General features: G+C 32.0%; 1 protein-coding gene across 2 annotated transcripts in view; it reads right to left on the reverse strand.

The window, feature by feature from the left end:
• Window positions 1-17,397, reverse strand: part of LOC106457753 (nephrin-like) — a 105,325-nt gene that overhangs the window by 24,399 nt on the left and 63,529 nt on the right. The window contains exons 6-10 of one of the 2 annotated variants that reach the window (XM_022383778.1): window positions 15,425-15,637; window positions 13,052-13,339; window positions 9,958-10,260; window positions 6,733-6,861; window positions 6,472-6,590 (exon numbers count right to left, since the gene is read on the reverse strand). In XM_022383778.1, coding sequence (XP_022239486.1) covers window positions 6,472-6,590; window positions 6,733-6,861; window positions 9,958-10,260; window positions 13,052-13,339; window positions 15,425-15,637 — 1,052 coding nt within the window. Of the gene's footprint in view, window positions 1-6,471; window positions 6,591-6,732; window positions 6,862-9,957; window positions 10,261-13,051; window positions 13,340-15,424; window positions 15,716-17,397 lie in introns of both variants that reach the window. The other variant, XM_022383777.1, reaches the window with a different exon arrangement.

Consider the following 17,397-nt stretch of genomic DNA (forward strand, 5'->3'; position numbering starts at 1 on the left):
AACGCTTAGGCTGTTCTTTTAACTATTATACGTGATGTACGTTTTTTTTTTGGGGGGGGGGTTTAATGAAAGTGTTCCAAAACGCGACATTAATTTCTTGACGACCTAATATAACATGAATAGTCAAAATATAATTTTCACTTATTACGTCATTTTTCTACGAGTGGATACACGGATAAAACACTTTACTTTAAAAGCTTTATACAACAAAAACAGCCCCCCCCCCCCAGTGACACAGCGGTATGTCTGTGGACTTACAACGCTGGATATCGAGTTTCGATACCCGTGGTAGGCAGAGCACAGATAGCCCATTGTTTAGCTTTGTACTTAATTACAAACAAACAATAACAACAACATAAGTTTTAAAATAAATTAGGTAATCGTTGTCATGGTTATTGTCTGCCTAAGTGATCACCTACATATAGGCTGCTAACTATGACAGCGATTGATATCCGATCGCCACAACCTTACCGTGAGTACTAAATCAGAGAATAGTATTATTACAAATAGTTATTGCAGATTACAATTATATAGCTGAATTACCTTTAAGTTAGTCGTACAAGCAGCTTACTTTCTTTATAAATTGTATGGAAAGCTCGCTCTATAGAGTATATAATGCTCTTTTACTTCAAGTCAATGATCTGAAACGTGTTTGTTATTGTCCATATTTTGTTCGTAAGTCCTTTGTATTATAAATACAACAAGGACATATAAAGACTTAATATTGCCAACGAACTAAATAATAAAAAGTTGGAGAACTAAGAATGTACAAAAAAAAAATTTCGTTAAAAAATGTTTTATATCTAGAATATCATAAAGCCTTTTACTTAATGTTCGTGGAAAAAAGTTCACTTTGAAATAGCACATAATAGAAATTTGTGCAAACAAACACTGAATGGGCAGCTTAGCTTGAACACACTGTTTACTGTAAGTTATTTCACGAAAAAAGCAATTGCATTTCATCTTCTGCGTCATTATGTTTAAAAATATTAACCCCATTTCGTTATTTTTGTATCGTGCTACGTATACATCTATACATATAAGAACCATTGTTGTATAAGATCGATCACGTCTACAAATTTCCAATATAGTTTGCACATTTCATCAATGTCTGAATAGAAATAAAAATGATTTCTCTTCCAGCAAATATTAAGCAGCGAGATTAGACTATGAATTAGCGTTCTATGTATTTCGATCCTAATTCACCGGAAGATTAAGAGTGAAAAGGGATTAACATTTATCATGCAGCCACTAACGTTTAGAATTACGAAAAAAAGTCTGTGGATAATACCTAATTATGTTATTTTACACGAGTAGGAAGTATAGATGTGCACTTACTTTGTTGCCGTGAGGTTTATAGTTTTAATGTTATCTGTGTTGAATAACGTACATTGAACAAGTACTCTGCGATACGTTCATTTGCACCTACAGAAGAACTATCGATCAAATCGAGTCATGGTTGACACGTAGTGTACTGAGACGATCGTTATTTACATCGAAATCTAAGTCATCCAAATACGCCAGGTATCATGCAGTTTACAATAATGTCTTCTTTTCAAAACTAGAGTCAAAGAGTACAAGTAAATTATAGTGAAGAAGAAATAACCTGTCATGAATGAAAGCATGGGCTTCCACAAGATATATTCATACAGTTCAAATGACTTACAAACAGAAGACGATGGCTATCCCTGTAAGCCAGTTTTCTACAGGGCCCTGTATAATGTTTTATGTCATGTATGTATAATTATATAACCTGATGAAATTTATAATTAAATTGTTATGTACTCATTGTGTCATTCATATTTATTAAATCGATACACAGAATGAAGAGCAGGATTTTCCAGGTCATCGTGGCAATTTAGAACTCCAGAATAATCAGGTTAATTATTGTTAACACTTAATTAAACATTGATGCAGTTAATTTCGACAATTAAACTCTCGGCTCTCGAGTCCCAGCTTCCACATTGGCATCAGCACATAAATTACAAATTAAATTCTCGCCTATCGAGACTCAGCTTCTTTTATTGGCATCAGTATACAAATAACAAAGTTGATTTAAAATCTTAATGATGAAATGATCTTTCCATAACTTCGCATTAATATAGTTAATTTTTGAAATGTTACAATTATTAGCAATCGTAATAAAATGTTTCTTCACAATTTTAGTTCCTAAGAATATCCACATGCTTTGCTCGAATCAACGTTGTACACTGCATATATTTTGTTCCCATTTTTCCTCATTGGGTAATAGGAGGAGTTGAAATGCACCAAAAATGTAATGATTCACCTACTTCATATATTTAGTAATGATAAATCAGATGGATTATTAAGAAATACGAAACTGTCACTTTATGTCTAATTATACATTGCTATCATTAAAAGGTTTTTTTTCATAATTCATCAATGAAGTTGATAATTCCCTTTCACAACAGTGCGATTTTCTTTCATCAAAACTTTATTTTAAAAATTCAAACTTTCCCTAATGGACAGGCAGATAGAAAGAACAGTTAAAAATGTAATGTCGGCTCATTACGTTTCACGTGATAGCGACAAAAAAAAAAATCGATCGCGAAGTATTGATAGCTACCAACAGCATAATACAAAACTTTTATCTCATGGCTGCAAATCGTTTACTCGTGTGTCTGATGAGGGATAAACACACGCAAAAAACTCTTCATTTCCGGCTGGAAAGGTAACGCAAATTCCTCAGAATCAATCCTGAGACACCACATTTTAATCTGATTTCAAATCCTCATCCTAAAACTGTGTTGCCGTTGTTGTTTTATTTTGTTTTTCTGTAGCTAATTACATGTTAAAAAGAAAACCAACACATGCACATATAAACATTCTAACGTACATATCGATTTCACCATCTCACTTCTTGTCTCTCCGAATCTGATCGGAACAAAAAAAAAACTTTTAAAAAGTCATTTAGAAAGACATCACGGGTAAGAAAATGTTTTAGAACAAGAATAACCAAAAATAGTAAAACAATGAGAGTTAGAACAAACTACATACAATTTTTACTATTATTTGGGTTTGCATGTCAGCGACACTGGGTTTATTAATTACGTTTGTCTCCTGAAGTTTTCACAATATATTCTTTTAAACTATAACTTACCATTTGTGTGCGATCATCTATGCTTATAGAATTAATGGATTTAGTAAATAATTAAATACTAAGTGCTAAGAGTGTATTATATTCAATTATTCTGTCAAGATGAACAAGTGTAGAGATTAATCAAACTTGCTTCCATCTTCAAATATATACAAATCTTTAATCGGTGATTTTTTTTGTTTCCAATCTGACTGGCCTGATGACAGCTAGTAGTATACAGCTTAATGTTTATTTCTTAGCTGGTCACGTAGCAGGTTTTGTATTTTTCCAATCTGACTGGCCTGATGACAGCTAGTACTGTACAACTTAATATTTATTTCTTAGCTGGTCACGTAGCAGGTTTTGTATTTTTCCAATCTGACTGGCCTGATGACAGCTAGTACTGTACAACTTAATATTTATTTCTTAGCTGGTCACGTAGCAGGTTTTGTATTTTTCCAATATACTTTTATATTGCACGAATTTCACTCATATAATGTTTGGATGTTGTGCTAAACTAAACGCTTATCAATATATGTATATTACGTAAAATAGCAGCCTAATTTAATAATGTGCATATAATTAACACTTTAACAATGAGTATTTTTTGTACAAACAATATTTTACTCTTGCCTTTCTGTTACGCATCTGTGACAAAGAGCCATGGAACAGAGCCTTTTTCATTATTACTTGAAATTTCAACCTGACGATTTCGCGAGTGTGGATGTAAATATATTTTTACTTGATATTTTAGTGCAGTTTTAACTGATCATTTTTGTCTGGTTGTTTTTAAGATAAATGACTATTTGTTTGCTTTCAGATATTCGCGCAAAACTACTCAAGAAATATCTGCGTTAGCCGTCACCTAATTTTGATCTAATAAGTTAGACAGAAAGAAAGCTAGTCAACAACTTCTACCACCAGCTTTTGGGCTATTTGTATGTACGAATAATGTTATTTCACCATTTGCTTACAGCGCACCTAGACCCCAAAATTGAGCACAAAGTAATGGGACACGAATGATGGCCTCACATTATCCGACACCTTAGCCAAGCTCGTCCTAAATACGAATTGAGTTTGCTAGAACCCAGTCTGCTGTGGCATTAACTTGAACTACGATTATAACATTAAGCTGTTATTCAAATAATACATTTTTATCATACAGTAAAAAGGTCTGTCAAATCAACACCTTTCTCTGGTCAAAGCATGTTCATATCGATCGAACATGCCGTGAATTAAGACGTATCATTAAATATCGTAATAGTGAATATTTATCAAAATACAATATTTAGTAATGCATATATTGCTGAAACATAATGTACACTGTTACTTATCGTTCGATTATGTTGTAGTAATACATATATTTTGATCATTTTATAAAAGTGAATATCCTTTGTGAATACTTTAATAATCTCATCTGTAGATTTGACCAAAATGCTTTTCTTTGGAACAAATGTAAGTTTGTTGTATTATACATTGAAAGATGGTTACTGAATGCCATAACAACAAAGACTTGTGGAACAAAGATGTATTTGTTAATGTTCCATTTAGTTTTGCACCCCTAACTTTCTTCAGTTGTTCAAATTTAGCAACTGATATTAGAATATTTTTCTAAAAACTTATATTATCATATTTACAAGATCGTAATATTCGCTTAACGAATTACCTCCTGCGCAAAAAGACACTGTTTATGACGAGGAGCCCTTCAAATTACATGCATGTTTTTACTTTTCTATATAAAGTATAGTTAGTATGCACAGTAATAAACAACTTGGCTTTATGTATTCATCCACACACACACACTAAACGCGTTTTAGTCTTCTATAACCTTGAGAGAAAATATTGAGTTCGGCATTTCAAAGGATAATGTTGCGTAATACAATATAAACACATCGCAGGAAACAGAATAAATTATAAATACAGTTAGAAACAGAAGAAACTAATCAAAAGAGGTAATAAATCATGTAACATACGTCTATATCGAACAACATACGCTACGATAAAATATAAATTACAAAAAGTTTTTTTTTATATATTTCATAATGTATCAAACGCATGATTTCCTGATTACGCTGCCATATTGTTTAATGATGTGCATATTAGATTAATATTTTTGTACAGAATACAAATTAGTTTTGAGAACAGATAGAAACTATTCGTTCCCGGAAATTAACGCATACTTAAATATACATATTTAATTATAGTTATATTAATAAAATAATCGCTTTGTGTACTTGATGTATCATTGGATAAATGTATGTGGATATATTCGCACATAAAGAAATTTGAGCAAAATGCTCTTTCATTCGTTTATGAACACGTAAATACACTGAATATGTAAATTATGATCCTCTTACTGCAGTATAGGATTTCAAATGACATAAAGCTTTCTGAGGATTTATTAATTAATTTGAGCACCACTCGTCAAAAAGGGTTAATTAAATTTTGGGAGAAAAATGTGTTTAGTATATAGTTATTTCCATTTAGAAAATATTTCTTGTCGTAAGCCAAAACACAATAACCGGCAGAGGCAGATATATCGCAACCCACGTTCATTGAAAACATAAGAAGTTTATGATGTACGGATGTGTGTTACCATTGAAAATGCCTGAAAAATGATATAAGACACAGAAGTTATTTCGCAATCTTAAAAGTAAAAAAATAATAAACAATAAATAAATAAAATGTTGAATATTTTTTAATTATTAGTGTATATTTATATTTATATATTCGACAAATTACATAGCAATTAAGATAAATAGTGTGAATAAAATTATAAGTATATGCACACAAGTAATTGGTAAAGAAATAAAAACGCAGATGCGACTGTGTGTAATTGTAAAACGTTAGCGCTTAAAATTAGAATGTTTAATTTATTCTACGGTTCCTTTCCTACCTTCTTTGTTTTTAATTTTAATGTATATGAGAATAAGTACGTAAAATTGTCGTTGCCAGATCATAACATTTGTGAGTTGTCAGTAAAGTTCAAGAAATTAGTTTGGTTTGAATTTCGCGCAAAGCTACACGAAGGCTATCTCCGCTAGAAGTCCTAATTTAGCAGTGAAAGACTAGGGGGACGTCATTACCACCCAACGCCAACCCTTGGGCTGCTTTTTTACTAGCGAATAATGGGATTGATCGCAACTTTATAACACCCCAACGGCTGAAAAGCCGAGCATGTTTCGTGGGACGGGGAGTCGACCCTCATATTGCGAGTCAAGCGTCCTAAGCCTCTGACCATGCCGGATGTCTAAAGAAATTAGATTGTAAGTGTTGGATCAGAATTACTGTGTTCATTACGCAAGGAATCTGAGGGAAACGTTTTTCTTCTATGTAAAAATTGCAACGTAACAATACAAGAAGTACCAGCATACCTTTTCACTGTCTACGGGGTCCCAACTTTTATAAGTGTCGCTAATTCCGTTCGGTCTTTTGTTGTTTGCCCAGTTGTTAGTTTCATTTTCTTTGACTGTAAGGTCCGTTGTCCTTTCACCTAGAAATTGAATAATAAAAAAAGGCTTTATTTAACATTCTTTATTTGTAATATCATATGTGCTAATTATTTTAAACATGTATAGCTAGTCGAAACATAATTGTTTTAAAAGTAATGGGTAGTTGATGAAACTACTACTTACCTTTCTGTCTGTAGTAACGAGCTTTAAGTTTCATCACTATGACTATGATGCAAGCAATGAGCACCAGGCCTGCAACTATACCAACTAGTACAACCAAGACTGGACTGAAACGCATCTGCCAGAGAGTGTCTGAAAACAAGAGCAGCAACGAGTAATATTCAAGTATTTAAAACAGAAAAAAATTTTTTAGAGATATCAAAGATTGGATTTATCTTATAATATGACAATCTACAAAAAAGAAAAACTTATCATACATATAAACCAGTAACTCAAGATCTTGGCAAAGTTTATACAGGTACCGCCTGTTTCTTTTATTTGTTTGTAATTCTAAAATCGTCAGTCGATCGTACAAGTATTTCTCATACAAAGCCTTGAAGAAATTTAGGGTTCGATAAATGAAATGAACCTCACAGTTTTTTTCTGGTGTTGATGAAAAGACTTCCCATAACAAGGCTACTTTTATTCAGGGCCATTCCATGTTCACCTTGATTTGCACCGTGAGAATGGCTTTCAACATGTTCATGCCATCTAAAATATTCTGCACACTTTTTAGAAGCAACAATAAATGTTATTCAACAATGTCTTTTAACTTCCGTTGTTTGAGGTTTGAATAATCATATCTAAGTCTTTCAACCACTGAATTATTGAATACAATGAACATGGTTAGTAAAAGAAAAACAAAGAAATTATTTTTTACTATTCCTTCTGCTTCGCCATTGTATTGTCCTCTTTTGATTGGATTTGAACATTTTTGACAACCTTTCTTTCTCACCGCTAACCCATTTGTGACGCATCCTCAACGTTTGAATTTCATGTAAACATCATACCTTACACTTGTAACTGAGACTACGACAAAAACTACCTTCGAACATTCTCTCAGTGTATATTGATTACTTTAGCACTAAAAACAGGTATTGTATAGATACACTTATTTGAAAAAAGACAATGACCTTTCGATGAAATCCTGGCACAAACGGGGGAAGAAGTAATTTTCAAATTTATCTGCAACAAATGAAATGATGGTCATCTTCAAAAGCTTCAAAAACTAAATTATTGTAAATACAATTTTAGTGCCTTTATCATCGTTTGACATTGCCAGATTTTTTTTTTGATGACCAAAACAACCCGTATGATTGACTCTCGATTTAAGATTTTAGAAAGTACCAAAGTATTAACGCTGTATGCGTGGGTTAAGGTAGGAAAACCTAACTTCCATCTTACAGAGTAAGTTAAGTTAGCTTTATTCAAGTTGAAAATATTGAAATTTGAAAACTTGTATACATTCTACGTCTTAGACTATTTGCATATATTTCATTCTAGACCGTCGGGTTTTTCTTTTTACAACCCTGATAACAGTGACTGTTGAAGTCTTAAGGTTGACTGAGATCTTACAAATAAGACTGATATATTTGTAAAAACATGACTTGATGATCATTAAGGGAAGATATCTTTAGTTCTCTTACTATAATGTGAAACATAGTTTAATATTGTGACTTACTATGTTTCGTAATAATTATTTGACTTTGAAAATAACTCGAAACTATACCATATTCAAAATGTGTAGCATACGTATACACTTACATTAAGTCTGTTCTGATATCAAGATACTTGGTAATCAAACACATTCTGACACGAAAGACTAAAATCGTGTACAGAAAACAAATAATGGCATACTTGTAAATTAGACATATACTGTAACCATTGCTGATAATACATGCGTTGTAAAGAGCTAAGTTGATCTGAAAGTGTGTGTACTTTGAGAAAGCTCTGATATGTTGACTTATTTTACCGAGGTTCTATTAACAGTTCTGTCCCAACGGGTTGTAAATATTCTGACAATCAAATCGTATATACTTACTATTAACTATTTTTCTACAATAGTCAGTTTTGTGTGCATTTGTCTTAGAAATAATGTCAATCGACAGTGTAATAGCTTGTACCATCAAGTAAATCTTTAAACTTTATACATAAAAAAGGACATTAATTTATACATGTGAAAAACTAAAATGTAATATATGAATGAATATTTTGATTAAATTAATTCATTATATTTCCGTTTCATAACTTATGAGATGTTAGCTACCGTTAATTGAATTTTGTCTATTATTTCCAGAATTAGTAGTCTATACAATCACATAATTATTATTATTAATTAGTTACAGTATTATTTCACTTAACACAAATGACTGTTGAACTGTTGACTGTTTCCTATATTTTGTGATTATGAAGTTTCACCAAGTATCGACAGTTTAAGATTATATAACTATTTTCATGCTTTCAAGTTTTGTTGTCCAAGGTCATCTAAATATGTGTTATCAGTTAGGTGGATGTAGAAGGCTTTCTGTGTCTTCTGTTTCTTCATGTGTGCTTCATATACCATTAATTCCATATTATTCCATTTTAATGTGTGATTTTCTTTTCTGACATGATGGAAATATAGTAGATGGATCGGTATTACAAAAACTTGTATGTTATGCCCCTGAGATCCACATTCACAAGAGATGTTGTAAAGGATGTTTTCCCTCCTTTTTTGTTCTGACTCTATGCTGTTTACATATACTCTGTACATTTTCAGATATACCTTTGACATAAAGAAATATAATTTATTATAAGTTATTATCCACGGTGTTTTTCTTTATAGTGTTCAGTGTATCCATTATCAATGAGGATTGTAGTGATGTAATTTTCTTCCTTCTTCTTAGCATCTTCTGTATTACAAGCCAGCCAACTAGGCAACCTATGACGATTGTATGGTTATTTGATTTATATTTGGCTTATTTACCACTATCTGTTAATTTCCTGTAAACTCCTCTGGTGTATGAACTATGTGACTTAGTAACCATTACATGTAACCACTATCTGTTAATTTCCTGTAAACTCCTCTGGTGTATGAACTATGTGACTTAGTAACCATTACATATAGGAATGAAAGTTTGTTATTCTTTTCTATTTCCATTGTAAATGGTATGTTAAATGTCTGTTGAGATATGTCATCATTATTGGATTTGTGAAGCCAGCATCAGATTAGTATCGTACAATATAAAGTAATTAGTAAATAGTAACAAAAGAATAATATATATTGATTATTAGGTGATCATGTAGTTACTAACAATAACAGCGATTGGTTCCAATCGTCACAACTTTATCTTAGTACTCGCTGCATATAATCTTCTCTCCAAACCCTATAGCATGTTTTACCATAATGTAGCCTTTTTTTCTGCTTACCTCTTCTAGACTGTGTCTGCGGTGCTGGCAAGGTGCTTGTTCGCATAACAAGAGGGTGGCTGCGTCCTTTAGCATTCACGGCGTAGACCACGACTAGAAAGTTAGTTCCTGCCGGAAGATTATCAGCTTGAAAGCTTGGATCAGGAGCTGTTAAGTTGGCTCTTAGTTTTTGGAAGTTCTTGTCGTGCACTTCCATTACAAAATATTGTGAAAGCCCGCCATTATATCCTTCTATGCACTCCACTTCAATAACATGTTCTGTTTGATTTCGCAGAGAACAATTTTTTACCGTATCAGGAGGACCTACGAAAAGACAATTTAATTTTCACTGGAGGCTAAAGCAAAAAAAAAAATAAAATATTGTTTATGTTTTCAAGACTTTTTGATATAAAATGTTTGGCCCAGGTTCACGTAACATACAGCCATTTTTGTGATATAAAATATAAGGTTTTGTTTAACAAAATCTAGCGGAGGTTGCATTTAAAAAGGTGCAGTGCATGTTTATTTTTGTGACAAGATATTGTGACAACTTTACATTTTTATTAAGTAGAAACATAATTTTCTGTTACAGAATAATTGTCATAAACAACATTATTTAGAGAAATTTTTTATTTTCATATAACTTAAGGGGTTACATTAAATTATTTCACGTATCAGGCAATATTTCTTTTTTTATACGGATAAAACTGTCACTGTTAGTGTTGGTTCTTATAAATAATGACGTTTACAAGTTTATATTTTAGAGTACAAAAATGTTATACCGTCAGGCACTTTTCACGAGTATCATTATTACCATGAAATCTATAATGAATCAACAAGAATGATATAAAACATTAGAATAATCATTGAAATAATGAACAAAATGAAACTGTACCCTCTCTATTTTATGAAAACTGCACCAGAAGACAGTCACGTGTTAACAGTTTACATTGTGACTGGCTGTCGTTCAACTAATCAATTTCACACACACTAACATAATGCCCATAAAAATACAAGGAGCCCTACTATTCCCAGTAGTAGTGTGTATTTGCATTAATGTTTTTCCTAAGACAGAAAAGCCACGTGATAAACGTGTGGAAACCATAGTCTAGGTTAGTGAATGTTAGTGCATATTACAAGTCTAGGCGAAATTTATTGTTTCAGTAGGAATTGTATGAACATTTTGAAGAGGGTAGTTAAACGAGTAATGTTGATAATAGTAGCAGTTGAAATTAAAAGCCTAGTTTATTTTTAAAGTGGTCTTAAGAACTCAGTATATGCTTTTGACAATAAAGATATTGTCAATGACCTAGCTTTAACTAAACGTGTGAATGTTACCTCCAGAACAGTAAGATACATATTACCTATGATATACACTACTTATAAGAGATAAATAACACAAAAAGTATCAAACTTTAAACAATGGAATGGCAACAATAAACAATAGTTTGTTCGATAGTAGAAAGGAGAACGGTAACACGGTCAATATACAACTTTTACATTGAAGCACGCTGTATCTCAGCCAGTATTGCTGTACATTTTCAAAAAAATTGAACGCAGCCTTATTGCGTTGTTGGGCTGGAATTTATCTTCCAGCAAGTTAGTTGTACCAAGCATGTAGCAAATGTGGTGAAACGGAACACTCGCAACCATAACTTGTCGTGAACAAAGTATCAATATGATTATCAATGAACCTTTATAAGCGGAAAGTGTGAAAATCAAACACCAAACAAAACATTTTGCTGAATTGTGAGCGTTATGGGAGAATTTAGAATAATATTTCACATTGATAAACGTATGGTAACGTGAAAACAAGGCATTCTACTCTAGAGCATTATACACGCTTTTCATTTTATCTATTTTTGTATATTCATACATATTAGTAATGACAAAATTGGCCGTTTAGTTGTATTATTCATTGTTATCTGTATGTTCTAGCATGGCCTGATGGTTAGTGCGCTCGAATCGCAATCTAGGATCGCGGGTTATAACCCTCTCACCGAACATGCTTCTCTTTTCAGCTGTGGGAACATTATAACATGATGACCAATCCCACTAGTAATTGATAAAGATTAACCTAAGAATTGGTGCTAGGGACAGCTAGCGCAGATAGCCCTCAAGTAGCTTTGCCCGAAATTCAACAAACAAACAAACTTATGTATGCTTCACTTATCAGTTTTTATAACTAATTTCCAATACTCTGTGTAAGGCACCAATATAATACGTTTTTGTAGCAGCATAGAAACATTAAAGGCAAATTTTGTTTTTGTCTGCAACAAAGATTACAACACATTTATTTCTTCGCTTCTCACGCATTATATGTTTATTCTCTTCATAAGAAGGTTCAAATTTGACTATATAGTAAATGACAAGATTGCTAAACTAAAATGTTTCTTTATAATAATATTTCATTACATTTGTAAGGAGTTTACTTTTTGTTGAACTGTTTTTCAGTCATATTGCAAATTTTGACATACGTATATCACATTTTAATGTCACCTGTGGTGTGAAATCGATGATTAATGTCTTATAACATAGTTAAAAATATTCAAGTTTTTAGCTTTGCTTTTATATGCTAAACGTCTACACGTAAGACTTTACTAAACTTACAAACGGTGTTAAAAACATATTTAAGATATCGTCATTGGCTGAATATTTACACGTAAGATAAACTTTAACCTCAATTTATATTTTGAATAGTAATCAAGTAAACCTAGAACAAATTGACGATTTGCATTTGGCAACAAAAATGGTATTTTATAAATAGCGACAGGCTTCTAATGTGGAAAATTATAGGTCAACGTTAGTATAGTTACCGTTAAATATCAAACAGGACCTAAAAAGCCTAATAGTTAAATTAATTAGTAATTCTAAGTGGTCATGAGTGAAAGTAAAGGAGAATATGCTATAACATATCAATCACATTATTACACCTACCATATTTCGTGCCAACGAGTTCTTTTGCCCAATACCAGAGCTTTTAATATTGGCTGGGGTACGACAGACATAGTAGTGGTATTGACGCTATACGTAACATCAGTTTTTCATGACCAAAAACTGTTATGGTGTAATCAAGATTAAGCGAGTGAATTGTAATTATAAAATTTGATATTACCTGCAGGGACAACCTTGAAAAGGCATGGCTTTCTTTGAACACCGACTTTGTTGCTTGCCCAACAAAGCAGGGTTCCGTAGTCATGTTCCGTGCGAGGGATGAATGTCGCTGTGCTTCTGGTTTCATTACTAGTAAATGTCAATAAACCTGGAATTTCCTTGGTACTGTTGAATCTCCAGTAAAAAGAAACGTTGCCAGGGTCTGCTTCAACTTCACACAGAACTTGTACGGATTCATGCCGAGCAGCTCCGTGCACTATTTTCTGATCACTTTTACAGCTTGGAGCAACTGAAAGGTCAAGCGAAAATCAAAATAAGTATCTGACTATATTATAAAGCAGGAGGTAGCACTGGGATAGGGATGGCTCGGATTGTTCATCGAAATGGTATTTTAAATATCTCCTCAATAGGTCATCAGAACTTTACAATACTATACAGTGTTTCCTTTTATAACAATATCTATATAATGACTGAGTCACAAGTTCTGGGAATGTCTGTAAATATCATAACAAAAAGTTTGAATTTCTTGTTCTTCTTTCTTCTGCTTCTTTTTTATTACATGATAACTCAAAAACAAAACAATGGTGTCAACCAATTTCACTGAGGTGACATAATTTCAAACGAAGTATTATCAATAACTAGTACTATGAAATAATAATAATACTTATAGTGTAAACGATGTTATTATTGCCCCTTGAACCTAGCTTTCTTAGAGAAATTTCGTGTTCCTTTACAAACCTTAAGTACAGGGTGAAACAGGAATTACCACCCAATAATATTTAAACAACAAATATTACAGTTGGAATCCCATTGTATTTAGAACCTGGTTATAAATATAACCTTCCTATGTCTATTAAAAATTACATTAATTAAAAAAAACAACAAGTGAAGAAAATTTATCAAAAAAGGAAGTAAACGTAAGGATGGCTAACTTCAATTATCCAAAAACAATGGAAACAAGATAGTGGGGATGACATTTGCACCATCCTACATAACAACACAGGTAAGAATTAACATATAGCAATATATATATATATATAACTATTCATTCACAATTGAGTTTAATATTTTCTATTTGTGTCTGTTAACATTGTATTACACTGTGTGTCTGTATTATTATGTAGGAATGATCCCTACATTTACTTCCTTTTTTGAAAAGTTTTTTCTTATAATAAAATTAAATTATGAATTATGAGTTGAACTACATAGAAGAAATCGTAAAAATAATTTCATTAAGGTAATACAACGTTTCCTTAACACTAAGCAAATCTGTGTATGCATACATAAAACAGTCCTATTGTGTCATACCCGGCTATTACAATATATACAGGTAAAAATAAACTTCTTATCCTTTCTATATACTAGTTTTACTTATTAGTCTCTCTTCGAGAATGTATAATTTCTAGCTGGGTAACTTACTGACAAATAGAGTGGTTAATTATTCACGTGAATGGCTCAGTATATATTACTACAGTCTCTTGTGTTTGTAATTAAGGCTCGGGTGTGGCCTAGTGCCAAGCAGGCTGGTCTGCAAATGGAAAGGTCTAAGGTTCCAGCCACGATATTCCACTGAAAACGTTCCGTACTTTTAAGTTCGGGGACATTATAACTCTGATAGACAAACCTGATTTTGGTTCAAGCAGCCTCGTAGTCGACGGTGTTGTTTACTGTTTGCTTTACTCTCGTCAGTATTTCTAAATTAAGGATTAGAAAGTTAGAATATGGTCACTTAGACTATTTGATGCAACAAAGTAACTTTCAGGTTGATCATGACAATAGCAACTGTTCGTTTGCTTGTTTTGGATGGATATTCGGGTATAAGTTACACAATGGCTGATTGTGCTAGACGTCCCTAATTTGGAATTGACAGGTTAGAGATAGTTAACAGCATCCTACGCCAACTCTGGATCAACAATAATCGAATTTCACTATTAATCTTACAATTTACCTATGGCCCCAGATAGTGAAGTGCAATTTTTTTGGGCAAGGGGACGCGAACCCTAGACCTTCAGATTCACAATCGGGCATGCTAACTTACAGACCATGCCCTGTTCAATAGCAATTGTAAGTAAATCATGTCAGAAATAATTTTAAAATATGTTACAGCTATACTTTGACTCGTTAAACTACATAGTAAAAATGACCAAAGTAAAAAAAAAGTATCTAAGGTAGTTTAAAGCAATCTTTTCTTTAATAAATTTTCCTCAACTGAAAATTTTATTAAAATAAATAAATAATAATAATGCTTTACGTTTTACGAACAAGTAATAGAACGCGAAATAGACATAAAGCATTATTATATATATATTATTATTTTTTGCGGGGGACGTGTTGAAAGTTAATAAAAGATATATTATTATTTAGCACTACTTACACTGAACTTTTAAGTGGAGCGATTTGCTTTCACCTTGGCCTTCACTATTGGTGGCAATGCATGAATAACGCCCTCTGTTGGTGCGTCCAACCTTCTGTAGCACCAGTGATTGATTACTGATGATAATGCCAGCCGATGTATTTGTCTGAAGTTCTTGGCCCTCAAACTTCCAGCCAATCTCAGTCACCCAGGGATTGGCGACGATGTTACACTCTAAATAAACATCATACCCTTGCTGGATGTGAGAATGTCGAAGTTTACTCCCAAGTCGAAGGGTTAGGTGAGGTTTATCTATGAAGTTGTTAACGCATGAAAGAGTGTAACTTAAATTCAATAAACACAAGTTACTGCATTTTATTTGTAGTGAGGAAAATATTCACAAAAATATATAACTTTTAGATTAAACAACTGAGCAGATATAAATTAGAGATTATATGAATAACAGACAGGATACAGTTGATCATACTTTTACTCTTTCTTGTCTAAGCGAATAACATTTATCTAAAAAAAAGGGAACCTTTACTGTACTATCATAAATCTATGTAAAACTTTTGATAATGTTTCTCTAAAATGTTGCTTATTAAAGTTGTTGAAAATGGCCTAAAAGAAAAGATCTTTAAAGTGATTGTGAGTATGTATAAAAATAAAATAATTTGTAAGTACTCACAAATCACTAACAGAATTTATTGAATGTGAAGAATGAACAAGTCAAGATTGCATAACAAGCTCTTTTCTATTTGTTACTAATATGAATGACCTTAAAACACGAACGAAATAACACTAATTTGGAATCTATATTATCAATAAGATAAGTGCTGTTGCAAGTCTTTTGTATGTAGGTGATACAGTGTTATGTAGTGAAACACCTGCAAACTGCAAAATATGTTAAATGTTTTAGAAAACTTTGTATTGGTATGCCGAAAGCAAAAGCTATAACTTTTAGAAAGGGGTATCTTAATATCATCTTAGTATTGGTATATAGGTAATTAAGGTTTGAAAGTAGTTTCGTTTCATAAGTTTTTGGAAATATGCTACACTTAAATCAGTTTTGATACGATTTGGAAATTTTAAAAATCATAGTACATAAGTATCATGTATTATCCTTATTTGTCCACAATTTAATGAATTAAGTATAACTCATTAGTAAATCCTTAAAACGTAAAATAATGTAAAAAATGAATGATGTACGTATGTACGTATATGTATTGCTAAAATATTGATAATAAATTCAAAATCTACGACAGTATGAATACAAAAGCCTATTAAATAAATACTAAAGAAATGCTGGTTTACACGTAAACTGTTTTTATGTAACGGGTTATGGGCCTAAATCAGTTTATTTGTTATCATTATTACTACAGTTTATCTGATTAGTATGTAAAAGAAGCCGTTAGCATATAGAAGACAAACTTTTAGAATTATCATCTTGGCTTAAGAAGAAATAATTTCTCTAATGTATATTGGATGATATTTATTGCAATATTTTTTTCTGTGTTGTGTTGTGTGAAAAATAAGTTTTTTTTGTTTTTTTTGTTATATGACTATAATACGTTTTTCAGGTTGTATTGGACAGTAAGTGCAATACAACGAACTTTGGAATGAATTGGATGAACATAAGAAACTAGTCTCTCACTAGATAAAAACGTTATATATCAATATTGTTTATGTAAAAGTATGCATTGAACCACAAGCGCTTTATTTATCGTGGGGAATCAAACCTCACATTTTACAGTTATAACTTCGTGAACTTATCGCTGACCCATCGGGAAACTATATATATATATATACTGTATATATAGTAAAATTGTATTATTACACAATAACTTGGAGTTATTATAAATATTAGAAGGAAATTGTTTGAAACTTTAAATTTATCAAACTGTATTATTTTTCTTATTTGGAAGTATAAGAAGGCCTTATGAAAATAAATCACTAAACACAAGTAACCATGGTAATAAGCACTCCACATGTTT

This window comes from Limulus polyphemus, unplaced genomic scaffold (genome assembly GCF_000517525.1).
Source record: "Limulus polyphemus unplaced genomic scaffold, Limulus_polyphemus-2.1.2 Scaffold370, whole genome shotgun sequence".
In the NCBI taxonomy this organism is placed as follows: Eukaryota; Metazoa; Arthropoda; class Merostomata; order Xiphosura; family Limulidae; genus Limulus; species Limulus polyphemus.